Source organism: Lissotriton vulgaris, chromosome 7, assembly GCF_964263255.1.
Source record: "Lissotriton vulgaris chromosome 7, aLisVul1.2, whole genome shotgun sequence".
Classification (NCBI taxonomy): domain Eukaryota; kingdom Metazoa; phylum Chordata; class Amphibia; order Caudata; family Salamandridae; genus Lissotriton; species Lissotriton vulgaris.
The window spans coordinates 783,251,071-783,274,259 of record NC_141695.1 but is presented as its reverse complement, the minus strand read 5'-3'; the positions used below and the strand labels follow the sequence as shown (position 1 = coordinate 783,274,259).

Genomic DNA, 23,189 nt, shown 5'->3' with positions numbered 1-23,189 from the left:
AAGTGGGGGGGAATGACCTAGTTTGGCAGTATGCAAGTGCCCTGCCCAGAAGTTTACCTGCCAGTGGGTTGGATTCGGGAAGAGCTGGAAGGTCCGTAATATAGGGGATAAGCGCATGGTAGATTTGCAGATACCAATTAAATTGGCTGCGATGTAATTGATATTCTGTTTGCATCTCCTGGAATGATTTCAGGATCGTAGCATGCATCACGTCCCCGAGAGAGGAAGTCCCAATAGTGTCCACTTTTCATAAGCCCTGCTACTGGGCCACCTGCCACGGCATGCATCCCTGCCAGAGGGGTGTCCACTCGGTCAATCTCCCACACCGTCCCACCCGACTAAGGGAGTGCTTCCATAGAATTAGGACCAACTGGGTTGCTGGGGACACATTAGTGAGCAAGGGAGTGTCCCCCACCACCCACTTCTCGACAGCATATGCCCGATCACCTCGGAGGTCGTACCACCAGTCACTGAAAATCAGTAGCTGCAATGCAGAGTAATTGGGCATTTGTTCCATCACTTAGCCCAAGACTGTCCTGGTCAATGAAGGATCAATACCAGATTTTTCGATATGGCCACTGGCGAGGTAAATGGTTTTGTTGTGATTCGCTGTTTGGTAATGTTTTCCATTTGGGTGGGCATCCTAAGATCTGGGATTCATCCGACTCTTCAGATGCTGGACACTGCCCGTTTAGTCCGTGCCGAGCCACTCCCTCTTTTGACAGATAAAGGATATGACGCACACACTGAATGAGTGATTTGTTCATGGTCACTCACACAACGTGCTCTCGAGGGGAAACCGAGATTAGTATGTAGTTCTCCGACTGCACAGCTAACAGGCCACCCATCCCCATATCTCAGAGTGCAGTGTATTTCAGTCAGATGCAACAGTAAAGCCCTGCACCAATAATGCCAGGATGCAAAGTAAGCATCGTGCTTCCTTTTTCAGTAGGATTAACCCTCCAGGGAAAGCCTTGAGAAATTAAGACCATGCACAGCCTGGGAAAGCCATGGGTGGGACGCCGGTAGGCCCTCGGCTTTCTGGCAGCTTGGAGGTCTGACCGCGACTCGACTGCCTCCAACTCCTCGATGGAAACTAAAAGCTTACAGATTCAGTGCTTACAATGTCGAGCACTTCTAACGTGTTTGAAAACAAACATGTCGCTCATTATCACGCCAGGAGAGGTAGAGCTATGACGCAGGTGCCCGTGAAACTCTAACAATATGTTATACACCTTTTTTACAGCGCTTGGTAACACGAGTGCCTGATTTAGATTTTGGAATAGGCAGACGGGTTTATCCTAATGCACGTGCATTTTACTTTACTTGTAATAAGGTGTACGGGATATCCGTCAGATTCCGCGCACCACGCTCTAAATCAGGCCCAGAGTCTTGCGGCTTCTTGGCGCTGTAAATAACAGGTGTAACTATCATCCACCTCGCTGCTAAGCTGGTTTAACCTTTCCAACTCGGCATGGGTGAGGCTGTTGTGCCTTTCATGGCTTTTTGTACCAGGAGAAGGATGCTACATTCGAAAATAATTGTGGTAGAGTGCCTTCGGTGCCCTTCTTTCCACTCCCCAGCCCTACCATCCGCATTGGAGGGAAAACATCCCTGAAATGACTACTCACCTTCTACCCCAGCCCACTGCCCACATTTACAGGCTATTAGATAAGCAGAGTGTAGTAAAACCACTGCACAGAGAGTAGGTTCAAGTAGATTTATTCAACAGGAGAACAGCTTATACAACCACAGGTAGCAAGTGATGTCCTCGTCCTCAGACAAGCTGTAACTGACAACAGTCAAGGGAAAACATTCTAAAGTCCTAACACTCTACTGAGTGACATGGGAGGATTCTAGATGACATAAGTCAGATGACATGGGTAATGGAATACCACACACCTCCCCCCCTTAAAAAAAACAGAAAAAAAAAAACAAAATAAAAAAAAAAAAATAAATAAATAAAACCCCAAAAGAAACAAGATAATACAAAAAGGAATCAGGTTATAATGTAATCTTTAAGTTTTGAAGGAACACATTTCACTCGCACGCTACGTCTTAATGGAATGTCTTCACACTCTACATTTGATTGGTTGTCCACAGTGACACAAGGAATAGGTTGCACATCAGGGTTAAACACAACATCAGAATTATTTACAATCACCTTTCCTAAGTTGTCATAAACTTCATGCATGCCGGAGAAACCATCGGAACTGTAATTTGATACAGGTTTGTCTGAGACAACCCTGTCTGGAACAAGTCTGTTAGGAACAAACCTCTCTGGAAGAGTGGATTTCTGAGGAGGAGTGACTAAGGGTTTACATAGTGAAATCCTTCTTAAATTCCATATTTTCCCACCTTCAACTCTGACAGCCTTGCTAAAGATTTCGATAACTTTGATAGGATCAGACCACCTAGATACATTTTTGTGGAACAAACCACCCATCTTTACACGAACACGATCACCAACTTTTATGCTGCAGTTATTGTACTTCTTTTTAGCAGAATGCTGAACCATACCTTCCTGGTATTTCCCAATTTTCTCCCTCAAGACCTTAAAGTCTACCTCGTAGGGAGAATCACCTTTTAGCCACCAAGGAAAAAGCCGAGAGCCTGGTTTCCTTCCGCGCAATAATTCGAAAGGAGACAGACCAGTGACTGAATTGGGGGATAAACGATAAGTCAATAAGGTTGCTTGAAGAGCTTTCTTCCATTTCAAGCCACTTTTAATAGCTAGTTGACAAGATTCTTTGATGACTCTGTTGAACCTTTCAACTTGGCCATTGGCTTGCGGGAAATAATTAGAGGTTCTTTTGTGAACAATACCACAGTTTCTGAGAAAATGCTCAAACTCATTACTTATAAATTGTGGACCATTGTCTGATATAAGTTCCTCCGGTAAACCTTCCCTTGCAAATATCTCATCAAGGAAATCAATGACATGTTCAGAAGAGGTTTTCTCGACAATTTTTAACTCAGGCCACTTAGAGAAGTAGTCAATTAAAACTAAAGCAAACATTTCCTTACCAGACTGATAACTGAAAGGTCCAATGATATCAATAGCTAACCTTCGCCAAGGACCATTGGCGTACTCAATGGGAGTGACATCAACAGACATACTCTTTACAGATTTGTCACTTAAGGAGCACGGAGAACAATTCCTGACCCAACTATCTACCATGGCATCAATACCAGGCCACCAGTAGTGTTCCCTAATCCTTCTTTTAGTGGTAGACATCCCCATGTGCCCCTCATGTGCCAATGTGCAAATTCTTTCTCTCAAACTAGAAGGAGGTATGATTTTGTCTGATCTGACTATAATATCACGACATAACATAAGATCATCCTTAACTTTATAAAACGACCCCAACTCTCCAGAAAGTTTCCTTTCTTCAGGCCAACCCCTAATTAAGAATTGTCTAACCTGAGTCAAAACAGGGTCATTCTCCATAGCTTCTGCCCAGTCCTTCTCTGAGAGAACTAAAGAACTTTCTTGATCTGAAATGATGTTGACATCCGCAAGAGAATAAGCAACATCACAATCAACACTGTCACCAACATCTACCCTAGCTGGAAAACGCGACATACAATCCGCGTGGACATTCATACGTCCAGGAATGTACACCACCTCGCAACGGTATTCCTGTAATTTGGCTGCAAGTCTCGCTAACCTAGCAGTAAGAACTCTTCCACCACCAGCAGCTAACATGGTGATCAGAGGCTTATGATCGGTTTTCAAAAGAAATTTTGTCCCCCACAAAAATTGTCTGAAGTGCTGAGCAGCCCACGTACAGGCAAGTAACTCTCGCTCAATAGTAGAGTAGTTTTTCTCAGCGTCACGTAGAGCTCGAGAAGCATACGAGACAACAAACTCACCAGAATTATCCTTTTGCATTAAAACAGCCCCTAATCCAATGTTGCTTGCATCCACACAAACAATACATTCTTTGCCCACAGAGTAAGGTTTCAAAAATGGAGCCTCAACAATTTTTTGTTTCAAAATTCCAAAAGAATCTTCTTGCTCTTTGCCCCAAATAAATTTTGCATTTTTTTTTAACAAGACCCTCAAAGGATGCACAATATCAGAATAATTTTTAACAAATTTGCCATAAAATTCAGTCAATCCTAAAAAAGAAAGTAACTGTTCTTTTGAGTTGGGAGAAGGAGCATTGACAATATTTTGAACATGATTAACTTTGGGTTTGATTCCATAACTTGATATTTCATGGCCAAGGTACTCCACTTTGTCTTGCCTGAATTTGCATTTGTTAAATTTCAAGGTAAGACCCTTAGACCGGACTCTTTCCAAAACCAAAGCTAAATTCTCATCATGTTCAGCATAGTCTTTTCCAAAAATCAAAATGTCGTCTTGGAAGGCTATAGCCCCCTTGCAATCTGTCAATAATTCCTTCATAAGACGCTGGAAGACGGAGGCCGCACTTGCCAAGCCGAAGGGCATGCGTAGGTACTGAAACATGCCCTCTGGAGTGACAAAGGCAGTAAGTTTCCTTGAGTCTTCATCTAACTCCACCTGGTGGTAGGCACTAGCCAAATCGATTGAGGAAAATACAGTAGCACCAGATAAAGCAGAAATCAACTCGTGAATATTAGGCAAAGGATGTTTGTCTATCCATATTTCCTTATTGAGACTGCGTAAATCTGCACATAAACGAAGTTCGCCTGAACTTTTAATTGAAATTACAATGGGTGAAACCCAAGGGGAAGATTCAATTGGCTCTATTATATTCCTTTTTACTAAATCGTCTAGAATAACTTTTAATTTGGATCTGTAAGCTAAGGGAACATTTCTCACTTTATGCCTAACGGGGACAGCATTATCAAATAGAACTATTTTGTGCTTGAAATTAATATATTTTCCCAGCTTATCATTGAAAATTTCAGGAAAATTCTTGAGTATGCCTTTGGTGAAGTCCGAATCACTAGATGTATTCAAAGTTAAATTAATTAGAGAGTCAGTAATGTGCCTTTCAACTCGGGGCTCTTCAACATAAACTGGTGGAACAGCATTTGGATCTAATTTGATCCCTAGAATACGTTGATGGGGCCAACTTAGGATGGAAACACCTTTGGTGGCAACATAAACTTTTGCTCTGACATCCCAGTTTCTAAAAAACAATTTGGTCCAAAAGAAACCCTCTAAAGAAATTTTCCGTCCTGTGTACCCACCAGGATATATGTCAGGACTTAAGAGTTCTCTTTTGTGCCAAAGACGTTCAAAAATATCTTTACCAATAATACTGTACCAAGCACACGAGTCAACAAAAATATCAATAGGTTTGTTGTCCATAAAAATAGTGCAAGAGGGAAAATTATTTTGAATACATTCATCAATAGATAGTATGCAATTTAGGCTATTTAAAACTTCCTCTTCTTCAGGAGATATATAATTAATTCTTTGACCAGATCTGCACACATTCCCAAAATGACCTTTCTTTTTGCACTTGATGCAAATCTTATCCCAAGCGGGACAACCTTTGTAATTCCCAACGTGGTTAGTACTACCACATCTGTAACAAACAACAGTACTTCTTTTGGTAAAATTCCTATTATCACTAGTGTTTCTTATATATTCTTTCTTAAAGGTAGGTCTGGAACTGAAAGTGTTTGAAGTGGAATTACTAGAATGAGTTTTAACAATGGCTACTTCAACTTCGGGAACATTAGCTTTCAGACTTTGCCCCCTTATTTCAGATACAAATTTTTCAGAGTGCTCTATTCCCTTAGCTATGTTCACCACTGCGGCAAGAGTGGTTTCAGTGCCCAACCAAAGCCTTTCTTGGATCTTTTTGCTTTTCGTTTTCATCATGATCTGGTCTCTGAGGACTTGCTCATAAGATATAGTTTCAAAGGAACAAGTACAAGCAAGAGAACGCAGTGCTGCAACGTAATCCTCAATTGTTTCATCAGGTTTCTGTTCACGAGAGTAAAATTTGAACCTTTCCATCACAGTATTAATCCTTCTACCAAAACGAATTTTCATTTGTTCGGAAGCTTTGTTGAACACATCTATATCACCTGCATCTTCCAAAGGTGGTAAATTATCAAATTCTTTTATACCTGCCCCGCCAAGACAATGTCTTAGAAGAGCAAGTTTTCTTTTTGCTGAACAATCCTCTTTTTCCAAGACATCCACGTAAGCAATAAACATGGGAAACCAAAGATCCCATTCTATTGGAGGATCGCCAGCCACCTGGAGAAAATGAGGTGGTGCCGCAATGTTTGACATCCTGTAAATAAAGGTTAATATTAACACATAAATTAGAACAGTGTAAATAAATTATTAAATAAATGAATAACTCTATATAAGGTTTTGTTTTCCTTTTCTTTGAAGAAGGTGTGCAAATCACCGTGGAAAGATTTGCAACTAAAAAAAAAAAAACTTAGTAAATGTACGTTAGATAAAATTGCAGCAAAGCGTTTGATATTTGGAAACAGAAAAATAGATTTAATTCGCCTTTTCTTTTCTTCCAAACGGCGTGATTGCTTCAAACCGAAGCTTGACTACAATCAATGTTGGATTGTGAAGGAAATACGAAGAAAATGCTTCGTACTACATTAAGATGGCCGCCTTGAACGTGAAGAGGTGCGCGATGACGTGCACTATGTTGTCATCCCAGAATGCAGTGCGCAATGACGAGCGCGAAGGAATTATCCCAGGATGCAATGCGGGATAGAAACGGACTCGTTGAAGCTCGAGCGGGATCTCGAGGTGAGTCCTTGAAATTGTTTACTTTCAACGTTTCGTAGAAAGAAATGGCACATCAAAGTTGACAAATACACCAAACACGCTCGTAGAAAACCGCTCGATGAATGCGGTCGACAATAACGGTGACTGCTTGCTGAATGCGCGCGAGCTAGGCAAACTGCTCAATGAATGCGCGCGAGCCAGGGAAACTGCTCGATAAATGCAGTAGAAAGTTGAACACAAATGAATGCTCGAAGGATAAGAATTGAAAAGACTCACGGACTCAATTAGGACGAGCTGCAATAAAAGTTCTTTCCCACGGCATTCAAATGGGTCGAAGATCTTTTCCAGTAAACAAAGTCCAACTTTGCATAAAACAGGAGTGCAGATAGGCAGGTGAACGCTGTCTCCCGAACTCCACTGCTCCCGACGTCGCCAGTAATTGTGTAGTAAAACCACTGCACAGAGAGTAGGTTCAAGTAGATTTATTCAACAGGAGAACAGCTTATACAACCACAGGTAGCAAGTGATGTCCTCGTCCTCAGACAAGCTGTAACTGACAACAGTCAAGGGAAAACATTCTAAAGTCCTAACACTCTACTGAGTGACATGGGAGGATTCTAGATGACATAAGTCAGATGACATGGGTAATGGAATACCACACAGAGCACTGGACTGTTTTGCTTCTTTTTGCGAAAAAATAAAAAGTTAATGGATACATAGCACTCTACCCAGGTTTGCACCGGCTCTGCCCCACTGATATATCCAGAGAAGGGACCCAGAACCACCTCCCACACGAATGCATCAATTGCAATAGGCCAGTGCCCTATAATTGGCAGTAAAAAAAAAGCTATAAGTGGGAAGCAAGGGCCCCTCAGACCCCTGGGCCCGGTGCCAATGCACGTGAGGCAACAGTGACAGCTGCGCGCGCCCCTGCTACCTCAAGAAAACCATGTACGTCTGTTGCTGCCTGAAAAGGGACTGTGGTGAAAATACACCTTTTCCTGCAGGTGAACTGGAACCGCTGAAGTAATCAAGATTTACATTAATATATGCACACAGCTTAAAATTAAACGCATCAATTGACTCATTTACCCACATTAAGTGTACTCCAATCATAAGAGTGAATTATTTTATTACCTCCAAAAGTAGAGCGTGAAATACTACAATTTCAATATTGTATCTGGAGTCCCGCCCCTTTTATAAGTTTACTTTCGCTCCTTCGGGGCAGTACCCTTGCCCCCAGTGGACATTAACAACACGTTCAATAAAAGGGGTGCTTACTTTCCCAAACCATCCTTGTCCAATCTCTTTCAGGTAGAGCAGGCTGTGCCGTCCCAGGTCCGCCGACTTGAGGAGTTGCACTGTAACGGAAAAAACACAATAAGCGTAAGAGCGATTAAAGTGCTGCGTCAGCGGAGACGCCCTGACGCAATACCGCGCGCCCCCATCTCCTTCCCAACTGTAGTCTCATTGCCAAGGAAATGGCGTCATTCTTACCCACGGCCTTTTCCTGCCGCGTATGTTTAGTGCTTGAGATGGCAATATATACTGTCACAGTGGCACTCACCCTCCCTGGGGCACTTGTTTGCTACTGAGCCGGATGGCTACTGTCCCCCCAAAATACTGCACCTCTTCCTAGGAGTGTAGGCACTGTTGCTGGAACAATTTATAGAGTAGGGGGGGGGGGGGGTGCGCAGTGCTCGGTCTGGACGCTCTGGGCATCGAGACCTAATCAATGCTTAGTGCACAAGCCGGCTGAGTTTGATGTGTGTTCAGAATATTGGCTCATTACGGGCTACTTAAATTCACACAATGCCCTTGTACTCTTTAAATGTCATGGTTTTGTTTTGGCCCAGGGTCCGCCCATATCTTAAAAGAAATCGCGCTGTTCTGCTCTCTCTTTTACAGCGTGCAAACTTACAGAATCTGCCACCAGGCACGCAACGTCCTGCAAAACTGCGGGGCTGAGCTCAACTGAGGCCAGGGTGGCATGGCTCTCTCCACAGACATCTCAACACAATCAGTTCGTATCCTGTCTTTGCAATAAGGCCCTCATTTCAATAATACCCTCGACGAATCGGGCACCACCCGTCCATAACCAAGTTCAAGGGCCCTAAACAGCCCCCCCCCCCCTCCCTACCATCTGTCAACAGCGAATGACCGATGGGGGCTCACCGTTACCTGAGAAGGAGAAAGGGGCAAAAGGAGTAGGAAGGGAATGCAAAGTATGGCAGCGGGGCAGTTCATATTCTCCTCCCCCCCCCCCCCCACACCACACTGCATGGTTCCAAAGCAGCCCATTTCCCCGTTATTATGTGCCAGACTATCGCCAGTGACCTCTGACCCCCAAGGACTGACTTGACTAAACACTTTTCTACAGTTCTTTATTTCAAAACCTGAATCGAATGATGGGTGGATGCATCTTACCAGTTTTGTGCCAATGCCCATAAAAAAGGCAGAAGTTCAAACTCGCCAGTCTGTCCTCTCTCCACCATCTTCCATCTTGTTCCACGACACATGCCACATACCCCCAAAAGTTTGGGCGTGGCTGGCAACCAGGCGGGATGGGGCCAAAGCCTCGCCACCAGGTGGGGCTGCATTCCGCTAGGGAAAATGACCACAAACCACTGTAGCTAAAAACAAAAAAAATCTAGAGCGTTCAAGCTACAGGTGTGCCATCTATCCTGGAGCTGCACCAAAAAAGGGCCTGCGGTGCAAAAACGTGACGTACAAATGCGAGCCAGAAAGCGATCAACCTCGCGCCGGGCAATAAAAGCAACAAAAACCGCTGCGCAACACAAACCGAAAATAGAGAAAATAATGCAGAGACTCCAGGGCGCCTGCCTCCGTGGTGGTCACCAGGGAGGAAAAAGGCTGCAAGAACAGCACGGCAGCCAGTACCCCTGTTCACGGTTTCTCTCTCTGCTCGCTTACTGCCCCTCCCCGTCCCAAAATGCCCAGTCTCTCTGAAGGCCCCACTCTTCGTCTCTATTACTCCACCCACAGTCTCTAAAATCCCAGAACTCACTGCACATGCCGACAAATGTTACCATTGTGTGCCACCCACAACCGGCGCGGCCTTGCACCGGGGCACGGAGGCGGTCATCGCAAGGCCCAATGACATCAGGGCAGAAGACAAGGGACAAAGGGGCTCCGATGCCCCCCCCGGCCGCCTCTGAGGCCCGGAATCGATCTCATTATCTGCCATAGTATTCCAGCCCGAGGCAGCATTCTTCGCCCACTTCTGGGCCGCGCTGGCCCTTTCTTCGCACCAGGGCGGGGGCAGGAAAATGCGGCAAAAATCCGACCAGAATTGTTTCCACCGTGGGCGCTTGTGAGGAGCCCACAAGGCCCCGTTGGTTGGGAGCGGCAGATAGCGCGGTGTGTTAGGTGCATGCTACCGGGATCTGTGTGTAACACATAGGTCTCAAATTCCAAAGCGCGCCCGCAAAATGCATTCATTTCACTCATTTTAATTTTATTTTGGATGTCTGTAAATAGATGAATTCTGCCGATGTTGCCGGCTCAGAGCACTTTAGAAGAAAGGGTATCGTATCACAGGGGTTCATGAAAGACCAGGGGGGGGGGCAAAAAAAAAATGTCCATGTGCGCCTTACAGAGCTGACGTTGGTATGCGCTGAAGCCATGGATCGACTGGAAAGTCGTCTCGGGGATAGTTGCCAGTACAGTGGCGCTTAAGAGTGCGCTGGGTGGTGGCACCACTTCACAAAACGCAAAATAAGCAATATCTAACTGTAAAAATACCACATCAGAGCAGACAAAATGATATACGAAAACTCCATAATTATTTCCACAGGCAAACATAGAAACTAGCAAGTTATTCGGCTTTTCACTTTGTGAGGCTCCCGCCTGGAAACGCGTGGTTCTCGCTGGACCTCGTTGTGTTCGGATCCCTTTCTCGTCCGTGGTAGATAGAAGCGAAACTACTTGGCGATCTCTAGCACCTGTGTCACTGTCGAGGACTTACCACTCCTGCCACCTTCTCTCCAACAAAGGGCAATATTCCTTTTCTTTCCATGTATGGTCGTTTCCCAAACATTTTCCTCCTCCACAATTTTCAGCGTTTTAGTCCCATCCTCAGGTTCTCCAGAGCTATACCTACAGGTAGCAGTTACACTTTTTTGTAAAGTCTGTGTGGACCTCATCTTCCAGAGTGCACTTGGCCTTATTTCGAAGATCTCTGTATTTTTGCAGTTGCACCATCTGGGGTCCTAACACTACCGTAAGGTGAACTGTTCCTCCAAGTCTGTATTAACAGCCAGTCCAGAGTTGGGAATGAGACAAACAAGCAGTATCAGCATTTTTTCCCAGACTACTGCATGCTTGCCTCTTTCAAATCTCTTGTCCTGTGCACATTCCACCAGTATTTCCAGCGTAATTGGCACAGGGAACATAAAAGACACAAGGATGATGGACGGAATGCAGAACATATTGTACTGTATTGTAATTGCATTTATATAGCGCTTACTACCCCTGACGAGGCGTCAAAGCGCTTTTTCGGCGAGTAGCACGCTACTCCGGGACCCATAGACGATTAGTGTTGAATTAGTATAGTGAAACATGCAAGTACATTTTTGAGTGGTGGATAGGTTAGTCAGTTACTTGGATTTGGAATGATAGCAGAAGGATAGAGGAGGACAAAGGTTTGTATTTATTTATCGCTTGTTGACGCACGCTACCCATATGCAAATCAGTCTTGACCCTATACCCTGTGGTAACAGTCCAGTCCAAAATGCCAAGCCTGGTCACTCGCCGTGCCACTGGTGTCAAGTTAGCCTGGCTGAGGGGGGTGACGCCCCGAAACCGGTCCTAGCATGCTTGTTCAAGGGGATGTTGAAACAGAAGACCCAGCCCACCCAGTACTTGGCCTTGCATAAGGGTCCAGCTATTGTTCCTAGAAGTTGTACCCTTGGTACCCTGGAGCTCAAGAGTATGGAGCTTCAGATGAGACAGGAGGCCAAGAGTTTGGGTAGTAATAGTTTAGGATCCAACTACAGAGGGAGAAAAGGCCAAGGAAACAGAGATAAAAGACAGCTGAGACGGCCAGACACAGACCACTGGAGGAGAGGAATCTTTGCAATACCATGAAATACCAGGAGTTACAGGTGGAACAAGCCAAGGGGACCTCTATTCACACTGCAACTACCCTGCTGGTAAATGCCAGCCTAGATCAGTATCGCTAGAGATTGAAGGAAACCTAAACTATAGATTCCAAGGTGAGGGTGTGGCAGTCCGTTTCGGAGCTGGCATGTCCTATGCAGAAGGAGAATCTGGAGGAGACAGTAATGGCTCTAGTAACCCGGTTTTATACTCAGTGCGAATGACACCATTTGTGAATTCTGAATGACTAAGTTGAGTCTGAATGTATGAAAAATGCAGTGGTGAGAAAGTTGGGCTCACTCTTGGTAAACCCCACAATGACTTTAAACAAGCATTTGCAATGCAATAGGTCTCGCAATTGTGAGATTTTGAGATATTGGCATTGTAAATGAGAATGCCTTTTATCTATGTGTTTAAAAAACCTGCAATAATAAAAGGCATTGTCATTTACAATACTAATAGGTCAAGTTTCGAAAATGCGAGACCAATTGCATTGCTTAAGTTTTTTTTTACTTTCTGTTAGGGAAAGCTGAAACAGAGAGCGAGGTGTCCCTGAAGTGGGCGCTGCGCTCAGCATTAAAGTAAAAAAAAAAGCTTAAACAGAAAGCGCAGTGTCCCTGAAGTGGGCGCCGCGCTCGGCTTTAAAGTAAAAAAATAATCTAAAAAAGAAAGCATGGTGTCTCTGAAAAGGGTGTGGCGCTCATCTTCAAAGTTAAAAAAAAAACGAAAAAAGAAAGCGCAGTGTACCTGAAGCGGGCCCTGCACTCAGCTTGAAAGTTTAAAAAACAAGAAGTGGCCACCGTTGTCCATTGAGGGCTGTGTGGGGACAGCCACTATTATAGTTAAAGCACGCATAGCGCACTGCATATACAAGAAGCGGTCACCATTGTCCCATGAGTGCTGTGTGGACTGCTGCAAATACAAGAAGCGGCTGCCATTGTTCTGCATTATTCATTAAAGAAAATAGTGCTCACCGACTTAAAGAGCAGACCGCGTAACAACACTAGTAAAAAGTCCAGTCGTTATGGGAGGTTACAAATGCAGTACCAAGGAGGGACTACTAAGCCTATTCACAAATGAAAACCAACGATTTCGCAAGAACATTAATAGGAGCCAACTTAAAAGATGGGAGGGAAATGGGAGGAGCTTGTTAGCCGTACCTCAATACAGCATGCCTCATAGAGCAACCCATGCACTGCCCAGGCTCGACCTAAAAACATACAGCAAGAGACAAGTGATCTCCTTTGAAATTTGAAACATGGTGCTTAGAGAACGTTTGATATTTGAGTGGAAAAGAGGAAATCATCTTATAACGAAATATTGTCCAAACCCCTGTTAACCTTCTCTCTCAAGGAAGAGTGTTCAGTGTAGCTGAGGCCGATCTTTGCTGATTCTCAGGCACTTGGTCCTAAGCAGAAGCCAAAGCTGCTGCTGAGGAGCGAGCTGATGGGTACATTAGAAGGGCGAGGTCAGCAGCTTAATATTAGCCAGCAGAAGTGGGGAAGGGGGATCCCTAGCAGCACAACTATTATTCTATTTACATGGCAATGCCAAATACTAGAGCTCCCAGAGGCGACAACGCTTTGAGTATATGGGTCATCTGATCACACCCACAGGGTAAGGAAGAACATCCCTATTCCTTCCAAGCATGGTGGTGGACGTGGCTATGGCAAGATGGGTCACACCAAGAAGGAATGCTCAGACAGACCCTCTACTCCAATACACCAAGTAGTCAGGTTTCTTTTCTACAATGGTGAGTAGCAAATCACGGATTCCATGGAAGCCACTTTTGAGTCTCTGGAGGTACCTCGGTACACACATCTGCATCTCTACACTGCCTCTGTGGATGGGTTGGTTGTCACTGACCTTCAGGATAGTGGGATCAGCATGACCATAGTAAAGGAAAGGAAAGATGAGTGGAGCCCAAGAAGCACACCAAAGTATACAAGGGTAAGGACAGGATGGCTAACACAGAAGTTGTTTCCTATTCTAGGAGCAAGGCATCTCAGGGTAGGAAATCAAGCAGCACGACTAGTGGGGAGAGTGAGGAACAATCTTGAAATGGATTGCTTGCTTGGAAATGACCTTGAGATCGGGGTGCTGGATTCAGTCGCAACACATTTTTAGGCTACCTGCCTTGAGCACGCAAAGTGAAAGGGGCTATTTAAGAGGTACCCCCTAGAAGGGAAATGATAAAGCCTCGTCCCAGAAAGATAGACTGATACACTGGTGCAGGGAAGTCTGTGCTCCCTGCAGGTGGTCAGGTGCTTGAGTGCAGTAGTCATTCAGAGAGTTCTTAACAGCTTGTGATGTATGCATGCATGTGTTATATGTATAATGCAAATCTAGAAAAAAGGCAGTGGAACACATACAGGCCGAGGCAAGGATAGAGCCAATTAGTGACCGGAGAGGTAGTTGACTTTTGGGGGCAAAAGTGCACTGTTACTGAACCATGAGATATTGTTTTTTCTCAGCTGGTAAGAGATTTTTGAAGTTCATGTGGAGTGCCCATCTGTGGTGGGCTTCAGCAAGATGGCTGAAGCTCAAGCCAAGGGCGACGTTTCTGGGTGCTTCCAGATGGGATTGAAAGATGGGTTGCTTGCCTTTCCCCTTAAGATGAAGTAAAACCTCCTTATGCCAACAATTGACTCACAGGGAACCTAAAATAGGTCTCCTTGGGGTCTGGAGAACATTTGATCACCTGTGTCTACCCATCAAACATAGAGGTAGATGCAAAGATGGCTTGTAGAACCTGCCAGACTTTCCAACATAGTGGGAAGCCAGAACAGTAGGCAAGGCTTTTCCTGTACCACTGCCAGTTATTGGAGTTTCCTTTGAGAGGGTGTAGATTGATGTTCATGGTTCCAAAGACCTATGGTAATATACATCCTTGTTGCAGTAGACCATCTTTGATGATACCCTGTGACAGTACCTTTCAGGAGCACTACTGCCTCTGTGGAACACAGTGCCCTCTTAGGGATTTTTTTCCCCTGAGTTTCTCGGAGATATAATCTCTGAAGTAGGGAACAACTTCACATCTGCATACTTGAGGCACACTAAGGGGTGGACTATCACCTTGCTGGTGGAGGTTAGCATAGATAGTCACATAAACCTTTGCAATTATGATGGGAGTTTTGAAACAACAAAGAGAAAGAAATTGGACATCCTATTTCCACATCCCCTCTTCGCCTATCAGGCAGTGCCACAGAAGGGAGTAAGGCCCAGTCACCTTGAATTCTTGAGTGGACACCCCATCTATGAACTTTTACCTTGGTTAGAGAGGGTTAGGAAAGACTCAAGCTCTCCATATTCTGTGTGGCAGACTATGCGCTGAGCACCTGGAGGAAGATGGCCCTGTTAATGCACAATGAGGATAAACTAGCCAAGAGACCACAAAGGAGTGCTTTAGTCAGGAGAGAATCCATAGCGCCTACATTGTGGAGTCCAACTCGTTGACGTCCTCCGCACTACTTCAGAAGTGCGGAAAACATAAATGTGTTGCCCTCCGAGGGGGCCCTAGAGGAAGCTTAAGAGATCCCAATGGAGACTTCCACCCATGTGGGCACGTGGGAAGGATGATGTGCTATTACTTCAGTGTCACCCCCCCCCCACTCCCACCGCATCAGAGACGTCAGCACGTCGCACATCACGCTGTTATCATAGATCCTATGAGACGGCACCAGCAGAACCAAGTGAATAAAGTTCCCCACGCATCTGGTAGGACAACTTCCACCAGCAGCAACCTTGAGGATTTCGGTAGGCATCTCTGGAACAGGGAATAGGGAATAGTCTCCCCTTTCCAGCAATGTCTTTTTCGAACAGATGCCAGCTCGTGGATCGCTGGTGGCCTCCAATCCACAAGTATGGATCCAAATAGCTTCCAGGAGACTTGGGTGTGTGTGTGTGTGCATGCCCGCACAGTGGGGTGTAGGTGGGTTGGGCCCCCTGGGTAGCATAAATAATATTCATTGATTTTCCCTTCCGGAGGGTGGCGATTGGCCCTTGAGTGGGGCAATCAGTCCACCCAGCGAAGGAAAAATTTGGTTGGTCATTTTGTTTTTTCTCATTGTGTTGAGGGCCTTTCTGATACACTTGGATAACACAATCTTTGAAAGGCATCTTCGGAAAGGGGAGAGTCTCCCCCATCCAGCAAAGCCTTTTTGAACAGAAGCCTGCTCTAGGATTGCGAGTGCTCCGTGACCCACAAGCAAGGATCTCACTTTACACAAGGGATTTCAATTTTGCGTGATGGGGTTGGCCACTCTGCTATTAATCGATCCCCTCCCAGGGGCCAAAAATATATATATATATATTTTTTCCACTTTTACTACCTAGGGCTGTTTTGACAACAGATCCCAGTGGAGGAGGGGGTACATTGCCATGTGCTCTGGTGGGAGGAACCAAATGAATGGCTGAACAACTGATCAGTGGCTGATGTGTGTTCAGCCACATGCTATGATGTATGCCATGCTGGGTAGAAGTAACATTTGAATGGTACAATAACTGACCAATTGCTGGGGTGTGCTCTCCCATTACCCCAATGATAAATGCTCTGCTGGGTGGAAGTAAAATTGAATGGGACACTATATGATCAATGGCTGCAGTGGGCTGACACATTACCTATGCTGTGGCGGTAAGAAACAAAATGAGAATGGCTGAAAAAGTGACCAGTGGCTGAAGTGGGTTCAGCAATTGCCCCATGATGTATGCCAGGCAGGCTAGAAGTACCAGGTGAATGGCACAATAACCGATCCATGGCTGAAGAGTGCACATCCATTTCCCAAACAATGTATGCTGTGCTGGGTGGAAATAAAATCTGGATAGCACAATGGCTGATTGCCGGCTAATGTGGGCTGATATATTGCCCTATGCTATGGTGGGAGAAGCAGAGGGGCATGTGGTGTACATGGCTAACTTCACTGTGAGGCACCTGTGTACTATTCTTTCACAAAGAGTACATCTCACAAACACTTTGCTCCAGGCTTTGCGGACACATTTGGGAAAATATGCTTTTGACACATTTGGGTGTGTTGCAAATTCTTTCACTTCTTTTTCTCTTAGCTTTTTTGGAGAACTTCTTTGTAGCGTTGAATCAGCTAAGTACTGTTTCCCTTTTGAAACTGTTGTTACTGTTGTGATCACACTTTACTACACTTTCACAGCATTGCATTTCATTCTTTCAGTTCATACCGCATAGAGAATTCGTTTCTAAGAGTACCTCTGGATTCTACCCAGGCCCAAAAGTTTTAGACAGAAAACAGATATGGCATCTTGTTGCATGACTAATTCCAAGGCTCTAACTCAAATAATGGAAAAGAGCTCTGAGGCAGGGTCTGTTACTGATACAACATCTGCGGGAGGGTCAGGGAGCAGAATCTGGAAGTGATTTTTCAGTCGGAGATTCTTCTTATGATTCAGAGAAATACGACCAAGGAGTTGTGATGTCCCTTCACAGCCACAATCTGTGCGGCGGAGAGTCACGGCTAGAGGTAGATAAATCTAGAGCGCAGGCAGGTATCGTCCAGAACATAGGAAAAGCACTCCCTTGGCAGACTCCTAATTTAGTTCAGCCACAAATTCCCCCATTCACTGCAGATGCTGGATGTAAAGTCAATACTACACATTTTTTGCCTATTGACTACTTCCATCGCTCACTTTGGCGGTTTCTCTGCCTGCATCAACATCACCCGCATTTCATACTGCTAAGAGTCCCTGGCTGGAGTGGGACTTCATCCCCAAGCATTGCCCTTGCGCTAGGGAGGGGCCATAGACTTCTGCTACTGTAAAAGTGCCGCTGGACTCCCGCAGCACAGCATGCTCACTTTGTCGGTTTCTCTGGCCACATCAAAACCATCCGCATTTTATACTGCTAGGAGGCCCTTGCTGAGGAGATACCTTGTCCCTCAGCCTTCCCCTTGATCTAAGAAGGAGTAACAGACTTCTGATGCTGTAAAAGCACTACTTGACTCCCGCAGCGCAGGACGCGCCCGAGCCAAGAGCGGACTGGTGTGCACCCATCCAAGGCCGGACGACGTTGGGTTGGGCCTACTCTCTTGGCCTTCAAATCAAAGATATTAAGCCAGCCTTGATCCAAGGTAAGCCTTTTTAATACGTGATTTCTTGACCCTTCGTGAAATCAGACGCTATATTCGTGGCGATCTGCGTGGATTTAGGTGTCTATATTGGGGTAGAATCCCCTTCTTGGGAATTTGGGAAATTTAGTCCATCTAGCCATGACTTACGTGATTATTGGTTAGTTGGATCACTGCATGAAATTACTTAATGGAAGTTCAAATCTATTGAACGAAACACGTTTGCTGTTGTATGGCTGTTTTGATGAAATAAAGGAATTAAATAAAATAACATTTTAAAGTATTCAGCACTATGGACTCTTTAATGGTTGGGTGCACTAATCCACATTGTGTGTCTCTATGTGTTTTCTGCTGAAGCAGCAGTACCAATCAACGATTGGTCATATTTACGCAATTGTGTGGAAGGCACGGTTTGGAGAGTCTGCTGCTGCTCTTGGTCTCTTTTATAGTAATTACCCCTACCTTACCACTCAGCCATGGGGAAAAAGTCTTCTGTCGCCCAAAGGAAGATCAGGGCCAAGGATACAGCTTGTACCCCTCCTATTACCTCTTATCGGTCTTCAGCCAAGGGAGTTATCTCATCAGAACTAGAGATTGTTGAAAGCCAGATAGACATTTTACAAAAACATATTGAAACAAATGATCCACCAGCAAAGCCAGTTGATGGTTTGCCTGAAGTCGCCTTGAATACCCAGCCAACGACCCACCAGGCACTTACAGCAGCCCCTATTGTCGACACTACCTATAAGCCTCCAAAAAATCCTACTACGATTATTGTAATCAGTTCATCTCCCACAGCCCAAAAGACCTTATCGACTAAGTGGAAAAGGAGAAATGAACTCACAGTTTATCAACTGTGTAGGCGCAAGAAGAATATGAACAAAGTCTGGTGCAATGGTCCCTTTAAATACATGTGACCCCTTAACAGAAACTAACCTCAGACCAATATTTCAGGCTGTATGTAAACCTTTTTTGATAAGTTGGAGACCATACTGAAGGATATTCAACAAGTGACGCTCTCTCAAATTAAATTACTGGGCGAGAAAGTGCAAGCCCCGAAGAACCAGTTTAAAGTCAATCAAAGCAGAGCTCAAAATAGTCTCCAACCCCAAATTCTAACCAGCCCCAGTCCAATCCCCACTAGGTCTAGTCAACCCCTTTCTGCACAAGCTGCTTTGAAAACTACAGTCACTGGCTATATAACTGCTCATCCACCATCCACCGTAGCCAGCCACCCACTGTCTCCTGAAGCACCTGAAGGGGGGGGAGGGGGGGGGGGGGAGGCACCCGCTCACATGGAAATTTAATTCCAAAATGTTTCGTCTTACCAATAAGCCATGTGAGGATCTTTTGAAACTGCCACCCGAATGCACTCCGTTTGTCTTTATCGTAGAGAGCAGCCCACCCCTATCTAAAGGCGCACATGAGGACTGGCAAGGCCTTAGAAACAAAGTAGCGGAATGGTGTTCAGTGAACATCGACTGGCCAACAAACCTTGTTAGTGAAATTATCACTAATCAAGGGGTGACTGCCTGGTAATAAACTTTCTAAATCCTCGCCTTGTAGACCAATTACTACATAGATCGGACCATCACAAAAAAGACATAGGCACAAATCGAGCCCTGCCACTGTGTTTTTCTAACAACCTGCATCTATTATACTAATGCCGCGCCAGCCCTCAGGCTAATATCTTGACCCACCTAACAAGCCTACTTCTCCTTTTGCCCATGTGAACCACTTTGAGATCCTGGCCTCCATGTCAGATGTTGAGTGGCTCTACGGCCTTTCAGCCAACCCCCTCCCATGATACGAGCTGGCTGGGAAACCGACAAGGTAATCAAAACCCCTCCCCCTTAGTCTACTTCAAGTAACGCCACATCCTCAACTCACACTTGTTCTGACTGCCTAAAACTGAAGTCGTGGAAAATCACCAGCATCAGCAACAAGCTAGATAATAGAGACTCATTAGAGTCGATCAAAGGATATCATGGTGTATGCCGTCAGGAAACTTGGGCACTTGAGGATTTTTATGTTGATGGGTTTCAATCATTTTGTGTAGTTGCCTGTTATATATGGTATATTTATCTATTCATCTTCCCTGTTACTCTGGCCCTTGCTGTTTAGCCAGTGTGAATGTACTGTGTGGAATGCTGGAGTGGTGATGATGCAACGGAATGTTTTAGGTGCCTGGAGATGGAGTGAGTCCGTGGAGTACGGGCTGGGCAGCAGGGAGGCTGCTTCGGGTGGGGCTGTTCTAGTGGGATATACTATGTACCATACATTGAGCCTACTATGAATATTCTATTCTGCAACTAAGACAAATAAATCTTACAAAACTACACGTCGGCTACAAGACTTTCATTACAACACTGCCACTCCTTCAAACTCAGATAGAACCAAGGGGGAGTGTTGGGGGGAGGAGGGGGGGGGGGGGAGAGTGGTCCTATTCCCCTTAAGTTTAGGAACTTGAAAATTGAAAACTGCTTGTGTACCTCATGTTCCCAAATCTTCTGCTTAGCATTCCCGGGCTTCTTGCATATCTTTCCAATTAATTTTTATTTTAACTATATTTCCAATTAGCCTATTGATTTGATCATTGAAATAGACCACTTTATTACAGACTACTGCCTGAGATTCCCAGTCAGCGGGCCATCCTATGAGTTGGTAAAGGAAAAGGATCTTCCATTGATTTTATTCTATTGTCTTCCCATTTCGTGTCACATATATGCAATGTATTTATTTTATCATCCATCCTTCTTGATTATAACCATTAGTATTTAGCTTCACTCATCCCTCTGATAGTCCTTAAACGCAGACCCCCACTCGACTTGCAGTTCTCAGAAAACAGCGGTATCTGTTTAAAATGGGAAAAAGTAGACCACGAGAAATGTTTGACAAACTCAATCTCCAGAAAGCGTGATGGTGTCATGACCTGGTTTAGCAAAGGAGGCTCAAGCTGGGGATGTACTTGCTAGTTTTGAGGGCCTTTGTAACCACGTAGCAAGTCTGTTTTATATCAAGCTCATACATAAGGAGCCCCGCCCACAGAAATGGTTCAACTCGGCTTGCACAGCTACTCTAAACAGTTCAAGAAGTCTCTTAAGGCGTAACCCTGTAACAGTGAGGTCATAAGACAGTGTAGATCTTCATATATAAAACCCTCCTAGGTATAAGGAAACAGGATATACGAAAGCAAGTCTAGGACAATATCCTGGTTGCCGCCTTATCTAGAGACTCCAGTACTTTTTGGAAAGTAATTAATAGGCCATACTTCGGAACCTACCAAACCCAGATATTTCTGAAAACTAGACACCCAGCGGAGTTGGTGTGCCTTGCGTGGATCGAATTACATGTTCTTAGCCACACAGCCTTCCTAACCTCAAATGTTGCCTAAAATCATACATTTTCCTCACATTTCTGTGGGGAAAACTTTCAGAATCTGCAGGGATCCACAAAATTCCTAGCAACCAGTGTTCCCACACTTGTCTTGATGAAAACGCTACTCCACTTACTTGTGTACCTGTGCCTGGTGGTCATTTTGTGTGTGACAGGGACGGATCGCACCATGAAAAAAGTAAGTCCTATTGTCCTTGGTTTGATCCATTCCTGTTGCAGGCACTACGGCTAGTCACACACAAAATGAGAACGGGTCCTTTTAATTTGACAATTGGCTTATGACATGTCGCACTTCCCCCTGGGGCCAAGCTATAAGCATAAAGCTCAATGCCTAGTTCAGGGTATACCCTTTGTACTAAAAAAGGCAACAGTCACATTATGAACGCTATAAAACCACAATACATCCTTGCCTAGAGGCATTCTTTTTATCCTTTAAAAAGACATCCCCATCTGAAGTGACAGTAGAATGGAACACTTGGCATTCCCCAACAGGGTACTGGCTGCACTGCAGAAAAGCAAACTGGCCTAAAAGGGAAGCAACTACCATAATGGTCAGTTTTTTGTTCTGTACATTGGTCATCATGGCTGTAGAGACTTCAAGGACTACCTGTCTTGGACAGCATGCTTCACGAAGGATAATCACCACAATCTACCTTGTGTTTGAAGGAAGAAAGTGAATTTAGGCATAACCAGCACTTTATCTGGCTGTCTTGAAAACTTAAACTTGTGCTTCGAGAAAACTGTGCATAATAATTAGGCTATCTGGTTTAGGTTTAAACCTTTAATAACTGATGAAACCCAACTGAAAGGAAAATAGCCATCATCAGTTTAAGCATATAAACACTGAAAAAACACATTCAAAACCACAAACTAAGTGCCATTCAAAGAAAGGAAAAGATGAGTGAAAGAGTCATTTTTATTTCTTCCTGAAGGGGCCAATAAAATGTAACTTTGTTACACAAGGCAGCAGAAAGACTGAGCTAACATTATTCTGCTGAAGTTTTGTTGTTTAGGGATGTCACTAAAAATTTGAATCTTCTTCCTTCTGCTTTTTTCAGGTTTGTGGTCTTTGGTCTAAAGATGCATTGTTTAGAAGCATGTTTTAGGTTTTATTTAGTTATTTTATAAACTGTAGAGAATCAGGAAACATCAAAACCATATTTGATATTTTGGCTACATTTGATTTCCTCCTAGGTAAAATGGCTGGTTTCATAAGAATCTTTCCCAATATGTACCATCATATTTACCCACAGAGAATGGGTGAAATCCTTTGATAAATCAGCCCCATTTTCTAGCAAGTCATTATTGATTGTAGGTGAATTTCCAAACACCCCAGGCTTTAAACATTCAATGCAAGATGTAGAGACAGGTATATGTGAAAAGTGTTGTCACCAAGCATCTGAGATAGTGGTGAAAACAGGACACCAGACGTTTGGTAAACAAGAAATGCAGTGTCACTTGGAATGCTGCTGAAAAAAGTTCCTATTAAGTTCAATAAAGATTGGAGTGATCTTGGGGCCGATTCACAGAACTAATCTGAGACAAAATCCTAAACTTACTACTTTTGGTATTAACAAAAGGCATTTAGTAGTAGTAAAGTTAGGATTTTGTCTTAAATTAGGATTATATCGTAAGACCAAAACTTAAGACAAACTTAAGTTTAACTTAAGACAAAATCCTAACTTTACTACTACTAAATGCCTTCTGTGAATAGCAAAAGTAGTAAGTTTAGGATTTTGTCTCAGATTAGTTCTGTGAATCACCCCCATTGTTTGTATTTGCAGTAATTCAGCTACGTATGTGAAAAAGCTGTATGATGACCTGTCAAAATCGATACCTGAGCTGAAGTGCTTACCTGTAAGAGATCCTTG

General features: G+C 44.4%; 1 protein-coding gene across 4 annotated transcripts in view; it reads right to left on the bottom strand.

Moving 5' to 3' along the window:
* LMTK1 (lemur tail kinase 1) overlaps positions 1-23,189 on the bottom strand; it is a 419,869-nt gene that overhangs the window by 104,768 nt on the left and 291,912 nt on the right. For all 4 annotated transcript variants that reach the window (XM_086931028.1, XM_086931031.1, XM_086931029.1 and 1 more), the window contains one exon: positions 7,991-8,070. In XM_086931028.1, the coding sequence (XP_086787154.1) occupies positions 7,991-8,070 (80 nt within the window). The remainder of the gene's footprint in view (positions 1-7,990; positions 8,071-23,189) is intronic.